The following is an 11,815-nucleotide window of genomic DNA, read 5'->3' on the forward strand; positions in this document are numbered from 1 at the left end:
TGGAAAATAACACGTAAGACGATAAGCAACCCATTTAAAAGATGTATCTTTATTACCGTAATTATTAGTGTATTTTCCCTTCCCTTTCATATGGTTCATTCATGCTTCCATGACATGCTTCTTCGTGGGTGGACTATATAAACGTGTTTATTTCTGTTCCTCATTCTTTTGTGTCTCGCAGGAGCTCTTACATAAACATCGCGTATAATGTTCTGATTATTTATTTTAGTAAATTGTGTTTCGAATTGTTTAAAAAATCGTGTCCTTTTTGTGTTACAAATTATATAATTTTTCACTGGGTCTTTATTTTATTTTTACTTTATTGCATTTTTTTTATTTACTTTCGCCGAAAATGCGTCATTTTTCCATAATATCGATGATTATGTCTTTGCTACCCTTAATATTAACTATCGATTGTGTACTCGGTCTATATGAAACGGCACCTCATATTATTGTATTCATGGCTGATGATTTGGTAAGACTTGATAATATAATATTTTATTTATATTTTGATTACATGTATATATTTTTTTTCAATTACTTTTATTGTAAATAATAATATATTTTTCATAAAATGTACAATACAAATGAAATAGAGATAAATATCAATATAAAGAGTACATAAAATCAGAAAATTTTTTACACAGAGTAATTATACGTTGTAATAAATTTTTGGATTTAAAACGAATAAAAATTATTATTCGTGTGAAAAAAATGAAAGTTTCTTTAAAAGAAGAGAAAGGCGAAAACAATTAAATTTTTCTAAATAAGTATTTTTCTTTTTTATTAAAAAAATTTTTATCCATAGATTATAACAAAATGAATTAATAATTAATATACATAAATCAAAAGAAAAAATTACAAAACTTGTGTATTTATGCGAAGTAGATCTACATTAGTTTCTACATTAGTTATGCTTGTCTACTTTGCTTAATTCGCTATGATTAATCTGTAGTATGAAAGCGGTTTGAATTAAAATTGTCCTTAGTTAAGGACAATTAGTGTTGCTCGAAAATTACCTACGCCTCCGCGTTTAACAAGGATGCTGGTGTTTGTGACTCACTCGTAACTGCAAAACAAAAATCTTCCTCTACCGCGATATATCCCTCTCCAATACTATATTATCATATTTTATTACATAATATCATACATAATCGTTTGTTATTTTCTCCATAAGCGTAACTTTTTAATATACTTAAAATTAAAAAAAAAAAAATCTGCACTTGCATTGATACTAATTGCTTTTTCAAATGTATCCATAATTCATAAATGGTATGGTGTGGTATGATGAACCGTTGAGAGAAGACGAAATTATTTTTGACAGAAAAAGCAATTGCGGAAACTTGTATACATTTACATACGAATACATACCTACGCATATATCTAATTCGATAATATTCATATTTTAAGAAAGACAAATTGAAAAGTAAATCATCTTTAACATCTTTAATAAAGAAACATAATAAGATTCTTATATTCTATATATTATATAGACTATGTTCATTTTTTTGAGAAAAAAAAAAAAAGATCTTGTCAAAAGATTCCTTTCGATACGATGTATACCTTGTTGGACAATTAACAATTATCTTCTTTAAAACTGATTACGTTTATTTGAACGAGAAGAAAGGATTCTTTTATCTACATATTTTACATTGTGATTGATAGGGATGGAACGACGTTGGTTTCCATGGATCGAATCAAATACCAACTCCCAACATTGACGCTCTCGCGTACAATGGAATTATATTAAACAGACACTACGTTCTACCGTCAAGCACACCATCTAGGACAGCTTTTTTCACCGGCCTCTACCCGATTCGTATCGGTATATGTTGTTATATGTATATGCATTTGAAATAGATTAAATATAATTATTAATAAAAATTTAAAATCTAAAGTTCGATAAATCAATAATTTATAACTAAATTAATAATAATAATAATAATGTCAAATCAAAGATCGATTCAACAACAATTCGGAACAATATTCAATATATGATTTGGAATTATTTCTTTCTTATTATTAGGGATGCAAGGGGAAGGAATTCGTGGTGGGGAGCCACGAGGTCTTCCATTGCACATAAAAATTTTGCCGGAGCATTTACGAGGTTTAGGATATATCACGAAATTAATTGGGAAGTGGCACATAGGATACCACACGCCACAGTACACGCCATTGCATAGGGGGTTCGATTCGTTCTTTGGTTTTTACAACAGCCACATCACGTATTACGATTACGAGTACTCGAATCAGGTGAATTTTTTTCTTTGAATTTTATTAATTTTTCTTCCTTCGAAATGTGAAAAATAATTTCATCGGGGAATAGAAAGCAGTTCTCTTCCCCACAGAATATGACCGGATACGACATGCATCGTGGGGATGATCCGGCGTACGGAATTAAGCGGGAATACGTGACGGATCTGTTCACCAAGGAAGCGATCAAGATCATCGAGAATCACGAGCTTCCTAGACCCCTTTACCTTCAGATCTCGCATCTAGCGGTTCACGCGCCTATAGAACAACCGGACGACTTGAGCAACGACGAGATTATACAGATTCGCGAGCCGAATCGGCGGAAATATGCCAGTAAAAAAAAAAAAAAAAAAAAATCGAAAGGATATTTAAAAATTTTCGAGTAACTTATTCGAGTTGAAGTTACGTTATGTGTGCAATGTGTGGTTATTTTTAGAAATGGTGTCGAAATTAGACGAATCGGTTGGGCGTATAGTTCACGCGTTAGGCGAGAAAGGAATGCTGAGGGACTCCCTAATCCTGTTTCTCACCGATAATGGAGCAGCTTCGATCGGTAGATACAGAAATTACGGCTCGAACTATCCATTAAGAGGAGTAAGATTGCATATCTGTTACATATATCTTTTTTTTTTTTTTTTATTTATTTATTCAAAAGTTGAGTTGAAAGAAACTCGATTTCCTATTTTTTTACGGAATCAATATAAATCGATCTCGAATAGTCAAGTGATAGTGAATCAAAGAAATTTTAGGATATTTTAAAATATTATTATTGCAGACAAAATACACTTTATACGAGGGAGGGGTGAGAGGGGTGGCGGCATTATGGTCGTCGAGATTGGAGAAAGCAGCCCGTGTTTTCAAGAAATTGATACACATAACCGATTGGTTGCCCACCCTTTATTCCGCAGCTGGTGGAGATCTAAAGGATCTAGGCGAGATCGATGGGATCGATCAATGGCGCGTACTTAGCGAGGGGCAAGGGCACGGCAGAGAGAAACTTCTGTTAAATATCGACGAAGTTATGAAAACCGAGGGGGCGATATACAGCCGGTTCAAATTGTTGCGAGGTAATATATTATCGAAGCTACATGTAAAGAAAAAAAATAAATAAAAAGTAAAGTAAAAATTAAATCGACAGATACGGAATATTTTAAGAATTTTAGAAACAAAATTTTTAAGGTTCCATCGGGAACGATTATTACGACAAATATTATGGGGATTCCGGAAGAACGTTAGAGACACCACCGTACACGGAAGTGGTGTTGAAAAGCGCTGTTTCTCAAAGTATCACCTATCATCTCGGCGGCCCAGTGACACAACCAAGCACAATGATACAATTAAGGCGAGAAGCGACCGTCCAATGTCATCCAAATGTGACATATTATTACAGGCACTCGTTCACATTTTGTAACATGACGGAATGTTTATTCGATATAGTGAACGATCCATGCGAAACAAAAAACATCGCGGAAGCTTATGCCAGAGTAAGTGTTATAAATCGTCCTTCAATTATTTCTCATTTAAGATCATATTAATATGCGTATTTGCAACAAGTGTTTACTTTCTGACGTAATCGATGCAATGTATGCATCTACGTATCGTCTGATGTTCTCAAATTTGCAATTTTAATTTATCTTTTGTATCTATCTATTGTAGATGACAATAATATCGAATTAAAAAATAGCAACAAATTGATATGTATTACATGATTTGTATTACATGTTTCGCATAAGTAGCTTTATTAACCTAACTTAATAAGTTAAAATTAGATTATCATATACCCGTGTAATAGATTAACATATAAACTTCTTTGTACATTCAGACATAAGTTAGTATAAAAATGCTAATATTTTTTTATCGTTTATTCGATCTAAAACAATTCAAAGTGGACTGGTTATAAAAATATTCGAATAAATATTCGAATAAATAATCTTAATCTTTTTAACAATTTTAAAATGTTACGTAAAAGATAATATGTATAAAAATTAATATTAATATAGTATAGTTTAAAAATGGAATATTTCCAGTCTGTATTTAATCACAACATTTATACGTTTAATATAAACGTTTAAATCTTTAATATCGTCATTTGCACAATATTCGTTCAAATTGTGTTGTGTTTATAGATCGCAAGAGATTTGGATCTTTACTTGGAACAGTATGGTCGTGTTTTAATGAAACAAATTAAAAAACCGGTGGATTGGTTGGCCGATCCAAAAAGAAGGAACAATACATGGGAACCATGGATGAATTCTAGAGCCACGATATACGTTCAAAACATCGGAACTGTATTCGTCAATTTAGCATATTACATTCATGTTTCGATCATTTTCATTTCGGTATTGATGAACAATTTTATCTGATTGTATAATATTTGTATAATTTATTATCAGATTGATAATATTTCGAGAAGGATGTTAATAGCATCGATAAATTATCAAAATTCAATCGATTTGATTTCAAACGACACGATATTTTAATACGATAGTAACAACAACTTGAACAATTTCGTAATACTCCAATGTCTTCCAATCTTTTTTTTTTTTTAAATCCTCTTTTAGAGTGTTTAAATATCTTTTCCTCAGTAAAAAAATGTTTTCGTGTTTTAAACTTAAACTTATATAAAGTTAAAAACGTATAAATTTTACAGTTCTATTGGATAACATGATCGATCTGTTACAATTGTTATTGTTGATATATTGTTAATATAAGCATAAATTCATCTATAAATATAATCACGTAAATTCGTTTATGTTAAAAATAAATGTAAAAATATGGCTGGCAGATCTTAGGCTTGACTGATAAATTCTGAAGATAAACAAATTTAACGAGACAGAAATTGAAATAAATGACTTCATATTTCCGTAATTAAGTAATTCAATATATCTCGAATAAAATTTTTTAGCGAAAAATTCTCATTACCTGGAATAATTTAAGTTATTTAGAAGATTACACATAATTTAGAATGTTCATTTTCAATTTATATATTCATCAATTTTTTGCGTATTATGTTAAAGAAATATCTTATAAAGTTAAAATAGGTAAAAATGATGCAGGAAAAAATACATCAATATTGTTTGTACAATTTTATATTGTTATCTTTTAATAATTATGTTTTTTATAGGAAATTCATTATATTTTCTGCAAATATATTTCCGTAAAATATATTTGTTTTTTGTTGATTTTTTAAATATTTATATATGTATATAGCATATTTCATTTCTCTTACTATTTAAAAATTGCTTATTTCTTTTCAAGGTAAAAGTTAATGAAACGAGTTTTAACGATTAAATACTCATGTAATTTTAATTAGTTATGAATAAATGTGTTATCTAATTTATGTATGAATCATTTGCAATTATGCTAAATTCTGTATATATATATTCTTTTTTAATAAAAATAAAATAGAAAATTTAACAAAATTCACAAGATTTATTTTATTTTACATATTTATTACATTGTGTTTTAAAAATTATTAAAATTAATTTATATATTCTACTTATTCTTTCTATAAAAATCAAGTGATAATATTAAGATTTCAGTTTTCTAGCTATAAAAGAACCAATTCAATACTCTTAACCTAATTTTTCAATATTATAAATATGTATTTTCATTAAAACAAGAGAAAAATTTTTATTGTTATCTATTTTTTATTATATGTTTTAAAAAATAATCAAGAAATATTTTGTTTTGATTTTAAAGTTATCGATTATTAAATATAATTATTTTAAATTATAATAATTATTTATTATTAAATCTGGATATATTTGAAATATTATTTAAATTATTTTAAAATATATTATTTTGTTTCATAACTTTTTAAAATAATATTTTTAATAACAAATTTGTTATTTAATTTGTTATATAAAAAAATTTGTTTAAAAATAGCGATGGATAAAGAAAAAGATAATATTCTAACGATTACTGGTTACTTATCTGCAAGGGAACGAGACAGTTCTCCTTGACGAATGTGCAATGTGTTTTCGATAGTTGCAATGCAGGCTTTGACGTTAAGTTATTTTGCTTAGGTGCTTAGTGATAACAGTCAGAATGTACCATTCCATACTTTCCACGCGAGTGATATAAAGACAGCACGTGGTAGAGATACGTAATAAATGTAAGATTCCCGATTTTACATCGTTGTGTTTTCGAGTGGAACTTTTTTTGAAAAACGAATCTAAATAATCATTATGTGCAATTTTCTCGTAATTTGCATTTAAATATATATATGTACGTTTTATCTATAAATAATAAATAGATTGTGTCATGAATCATTGATTATTATACTATTAGCATTTTTTTTTTTATTAAAAATTTCACAGTGAAAGATTAAAATATTTATAATTAATCAGAGTGTATATTTCTCTTTTATCGATCATACAATGTGAAAACCATAAATATTTTGAACAATAAATGACATGATTTGAAGAAGATTCGATTAAAGTGTTTCTGTAGAATCGAATCGATGTGAATGAAATAATTAAATACAAGTATTTACATGAAGTGGAATATATGGAAGTGGAAAAAAGGAAAACTTTCTTTCTCCTCGTAGCGTCTGTGATTTTTATAATAGGATGTATATACGTCTCGATCCAGGAATCAAAACTATGGGAAAGAGTTAAACGACCAAATATAATCGTGATCATGGCTGACGATCTTGTAAGATAATATAATCTTTCTTAAGTTTTAAGGACGATAAAAGAAGCAATTCCCATTTTATAGCCGTGTTCTGCATACTAGATTAATTAAGAAGCGATCTCGAAGAAGAAATAGCGACGATTTTATGGTTTTAGATAACAGAAATGATTTTATCTATTCGTTGTAAACATATCGTCTAATTAAGTTGCTTCGAGAAGAAAATTAATGATTCATATTTACAAATTAAGTTAATAGTGATTATACAAGTATATGATTATATACTCACTTATTTGCTAAATCAAATAATGGGATAATTTGTTAACATTTAAATATTATCAATATCGTGGACATATCAGATTATCCTGTTGGAATGTAATTAATATATAATCATTCGCATTATTCAATCATCACTTCATCTTTAAATTCGTTATCTTGTTATCATTTCAATGCAATGTACATGCATCGCAATTCGTTATATGAATACAAATCGGACAGCAAATAAACTTGACACGAAAAATATTTGATTTTGTTTTATACTGTTCCATATCTCGATACAACGAAATAATAACAGAGAAAATGAAACTTCAATATCATTCATTTTTGAACATCTGAAGCAACTTTCGATCCCACCTTAAATAACCGCCTACCAATTATATGTAAATCAAACTTTACTAGTCACTCAATTCTTCGAATTTCTCATCAAGGGGTGGAACGACGTGAGTTTTCATGGTGCCAATCAAATACCCACGCCGAACATAGACGCCCTGGCCTACAACGGCGTTATATTACAACGACATTACGTCCTACCGATATGCACGCCATCAAGGACAGCCTTTCTCACAGGCCGTTATCCCATTCGAACAGGTACTTTATTAATACCATGTATCCGGTCGATATTCAACATATATTCGTTTTGGTGTTTTTTATCAGTAGCATAATTGTTAATACGACGCAACGTATGTCAAAGTATAATTTATTGTCCATTGTGAGTAATACTCAATGTCATCTTGTTGCAAGAAGTGTTACGAGATGATAGAGTGATTTGTATTCCATGTCGAAATAACGAAGAGGATTTATAAGTCTCGATACTACTTGAATCAAATGTGTACATATATATATAAATATACATAGGCTTTGTTCATAGAGACATTGATAAAAATTGAGGTAAAACTAACAAATCAAAAGAAATATTATTATATATTTAAGAAATATTATTTATTCTGTTTGAAAAATTTTGATCTGTGAAAAATTTATTATTCGATGAATATTATGAATGGATATTAATATAGTAATAAATATACGTTAAAAATATCGGAAAATATTTTGTTAAACTTTGATTTTATAAAGAAAAACTGTATACCAATAAAATTAAATTCTTTTCATTGTATGTTTTACGTTTTTCATTGTAAATGATTACTTTTTCATCGTTTTTTAATCATCGTTTTTTTTTTTTTTTTTATAAATTTATCTCACGTTTAAGTGTTAATTTCTTTAAGCAATAAATATATATTTGTACATTTTTTCATAACAGGTATGCAAGGTTATCCACTAAAAGCGGGTGAACCACGTGCGATACCTCTAAACAACACTCTTCTACCTGAATATTTGCGAAAATTAGGATACGCCACGCATCTTGTAGGAAAGTGGCACGTTGGCTATTATAGTGATTATCACACACCAACTCGTCGTGGTTTCGACACGTTCTTTGGATATTATAGTGGTTACATCTCATACTTTAATCATACCATTAAACAAGACGTAAGTGTCGTAAAATAACAATATAAAAGAATGATTATAGAATCTTCAATAACAGATATCTTAAACCTTTCGAAATCTTTGATTTTTTCAGAATCACATTGGATACGATTTGCATTACGACAATTCAAAGAATTTGTCCGTCAGTTACAATTTCGAATATACAACCGATCTTATTACAGAAAGGGCCGAAAATATAATTAAGAATCATGATCGAGGAAAACCTCTTTATCTTCAATTATCTCATTTGGCTGCTCATTCTAGTGATGCAAAAGAGGTTATGGAAGTTCGCGATGAACAAGAAACGAATGTCACTTTAGAATACATCGAAGATTATAATAGGAGAAAATATGCGGGTACGCAATAGAAAATTAATCTAAAATTATAAGATAATCATTGGTTTCAATTTTCATAATTACTTTCTCGCAACTTGTCCTATTTTCAGGCGTGGTTACTGCGATGGACGAATCCGTTGGCAGAGTGATTAAAGCATTGGAACAATCGAATATGTTGGAAAATTCAATTATCGTTTTTATGTCTGATAATGGCGCGCAAACTGAAGGATTATTGGAGAATTATGGGTCAAATTATCCATTGCGTGGGGTAATGAAGGGATACATTTGATATTTTGTTTCTTATCGCGTATCAAGATATTTCGACATTTATCCCAATGTATTTATAAATTAATATTTCAATGTTTATTTTCAGTTGAAATTTACACTTTTTGAGGGTGGAATTCGTGGTGTGGCATGCGTTTATTCGAGATTAATACAGAATTCCTCGAGAATTTCCAATGAATTGATGCACATAACCGATTGGTTGCCGACGTTTTACTCAGCGGCTGGTGGTAATCTGGAGAATCTGGAAGAAAATATGGACGGTATCGATCAATGGGATACAATTGTCTCTGGAAAAGAATCAAAGCGCGGAAGCGTGTTGTTGAACATCGACGAAGTGGAAGGTGTTTCTAGCGCTTTGATAGGAAAATACAAATTAATTAACGGTAATTAAATTTATTTCTATACGAGATCTGATATTCGCGAACTCGTCGCATAATGTTTTTATCTGGATGAGCTTGTGAATTTTATTATTAGATTTAATTCTACTTTTTTTTTATTATACAGGAAAAAATATTCAGTATAGTGATTACTATGGCGATAACGGTACGAGTGTGTCATATCCCGAGTACAATGTATCGAGCGTTTTACATTCAATTGTCGGTTCTACTATTTTTCATACGACAAATTTTACGTTAAATATCGAGGATGTAATTAAGCTTCGAAACGAGGCAAGGGTTGTTTGTAATAATTTCACGAGTTACTCGAAATGTGTGGACAAATGTTTATTTGACGTTTACAATGATCCTTGTGAAACGACAGATTTGTCCAACGAGCATCCTGAAGTAAGTATGAACATTAATAATTAGATAAAAATTTTTTCACAAATTAAATTTAAATTGACATAAAGATGCTGTTAAAAAAAAATTTATTTCATTTACAGATTGTCAAGAAATTAAATTATTTTATCGCGGAATACGAAAAAGTTTTATTACATCAAACGAACGCTCCCGTGGATCCACGTTCTTATCCTGAAAATTTCAATGGGACATGGATGCCTTGGATACAATTATCCCCAAATGAAATCCCAATTTTTTATTGATTAACGATTTAGATAAGCTACCGGAAAAAATCTATTCAAAATGATATTAAGCCAAGATGATTTTGTTATTTCATTTGCAATGAAGCAAAGATTGCATTTATTATATTTTACAAATAATTTTCAATAATTTTCAATACTTCATATTGTATATACTTACACATCGTTATTTAATTGCATCTAACTTAATAATCTAAAGAAAAACATACAATAAAAATTATTGTAAGCAGTAGTTATAATGATTTCGAATGATTCAAAATTAAAATACGAATGAATTTATTTCAGTCAATTCTATCGAATAGAAAAATGTTTTTCTAATTTGCCTGATGTTTCAGTAGTTTGACGGAGAAGCCACTCCTGCGTAAGACTCCTGATTTGAGAAGGGATGGGAAAAAGTTTATCACCGGGGGATTAATTCCTTTTTTTCTCGGCGACGTTATTATATACAGATTATGCAGATGAGACGCCATTCCTCGAGAAACACGTTGATATCAATTTAATTGCATGACATCGAATTAATTAATCTAGGTCTTCGCGAAACCGCAACTTTTGATATTTTACAAAATTTATTGGCATTTCGCAAACGAACAAAAGATTGGCATTGCACTGAAAGTCCTCGCAAAGAATCGCTAATCCTATCCCATATATCAAACAAAATTATTAACATTATTCCTTATATTATTGCCTCATTTATCAAGAGATTTTAAATGACTCAAAACAGCAACTGAATCGTAAATATTTAAAGAGTTTTTGTAATCAGTAAAAATCAATAATCAAACATTTATTTCATACGTCAAACGACTATATTATTAACATTGTTCCTTTTTTTTTTTTTTGTTATCATTCTATTCATCAGAAGTTAAATGATTCGAAGCGTCCGGATCGTAAATACCTAGAAGAGACTACATCTGTTCATCATGAAGGGAAACAAACGTATTACAAAAATCGGTAATCGAACACCTATATTCCATATATCAAATCATTAGCATCTTTCCTTTTTTTTTACTTGTTGTTTTATTTATCAGGAGTCAAATGATTTCAACTCACCTGGATCGTAAATACCCTAGAAGGGGCTATATCTATCTATCATAGAGAGAAACGCGACAATGCGCGTGAATAGAAAACACGTTTCTTCCAAGGCGATGAAATTTCCCGGTTTGGATGATCCGTGACAATACGTGAATCATCGGAAGAACGTTCGCATTAATTGCGAGGTGGGTACTTTCACCTCGGCTGTGAAAATGACGGTTGAATCGAGCAGAGAGCGGTGGCGTCGAAAGAGACGAAAAGAACGGGTTAAAAGCGGTTTATTGGCGGAGGACTGCAAAGGATGGCCGCTTCTTTCGTTCCAGATTATTTCCTCCCATTATTCGTCGAAGACGTCTACCATAAAAAGGGGGCAAACAGATCCGGCGACAGCTGCTTGGCTATTAAAAGCGACTTAAACCTCAAACCCCCTCGACACGATCGCAAAAGTTACCTCTCTCGTTCCACGGCTCCTCCCTTCTTCTCC

General features: G+C 30.2%; 2 protein-coding genes across 3 annotated transcripts; both read left to right on the forward strand.

Annotated features, from left to right (window-relative positions):
* The first annotated feature begins 171 nt into the window (after positions 1-171).
* Positions 172-5,667, forward strand: LOC122714816 (arylsulfatase B-like). 2 transcript variants are annotated; one of them, XM_043936507.1, is made up of 8 exons: positions 172-475; positions 1,666-1,825; positions 2,027-2,253; positions 2,334-2,586; positions 2,690-2,847; positions 3,029-3,320; positions 3,433-3,737; positions 4,380-5,667. In XM_043936507.1, the coding sequence occupies exons 1-8, from the start codon at positions 353-355 to the stop codon at positions 4,614-4,616; spliced, it is 1,755 nt and encodes a 584-aa protein (XP_043792442.1). In that variant the 5' UTR covers positions 172-352; the 3' UTR covers positions 4,617-5,667. The 2 variants fall into 2 exon arrangements, with proteins under 2 accessions (XP_043792442.1, XP_043792443.1); XM_043936508.1 differs by having other exon boundaries at positions 173-475; positions 2,349-2,586.
* Positions 5,668-6,539: 872 nt separating this feature from the next.
* On the forward strand, positions 6,540-10,360 carry LOC122714874 (arylsulfatase B-like). Its single transcript, XM_043936614.1, has 8 exons — positions 6,540-6,912; positions 7,596-7,755; positions 8,423-8,649; positions 8,741-9,002; positions 9,092-9,249; positions 9,355-9,649; positions 9,771-10,048; positions 10,147-10,360. Exons 1-8 carry the CDS (start codon positions 6,766-6,768, stop codon positions 10,303-10,305), a joined length of 1,686 nt encoding a protein of 561 aa, XP_043792549.1. The 5' UTR covers positions 6,540-6,765; the 3' UTR covers positions 10,306-10,360.
* Positions 10,361-11,815: the final 1,455 nt, after the last annotated feature.

This window comes from Apis laboriosa, unplaced genomic scaffold (assembly GCF_014066325.1).
Source record: "Apis laboriosa isolate Shangri-la unplaced genomic scaffold, ASM1406632v1 scaffold34_cov151, whole genome shotgun sequence".
Taxonomy (NCBI): domain Eukaryota; kingdom Metazoa; phylum Arthropoda; class Insecta; order Hymenoptera; family Apidae; genus Apis; species Apis laboriosa.

Excerpts from the sequence above, each read along its gene's own strand:
- LOC122714816 (XM_043936507.1), top strand. The coding sequence starts at position 353 with ATGCGTCATTTTTCCATAATATCGATGATTATGTCTTTGCTACCCTTA. Across the intron at positions 2,587-2,689 it reads GAATCGGCGGAAATATGCCA|AAATGGTGTCGAAATTAGAC; the intron begins GTAAAAAAAAAA and ends GGTTATTTTTAG. Across the intron at positions 3,738-4,379 it reads TCGCGGAAGCTTATGCCAGA|ATCGCAAGAGATTTGGATCT; the intron begins GTAAGTGTTATA and ends TTGTGTTTATAG.
- LOC122714874 (XM_043936614.1), top strand. The coding sequence starts at position 6,766 with ATGGAAGTGGAAAAAAGGAAAACTTTCTTTCTCCTCGTAGCGTCTGTG. Across the intron at positions 9,003-9,091 it reads TAATAGGAGAAAATATGCGG|GCGTGGTTACTGCGATGGAC; the intron begins GTACGCAATAGA and ends TCCTATTTTCAG. Across the intron at positions 10,049-10,146 it reads TGTCCAACGAGCATCCTGAA|ATTGTCAAGAAATTAAATTA; the intron begins GTAAGTATGAAC and ends TTTCATTTACAG.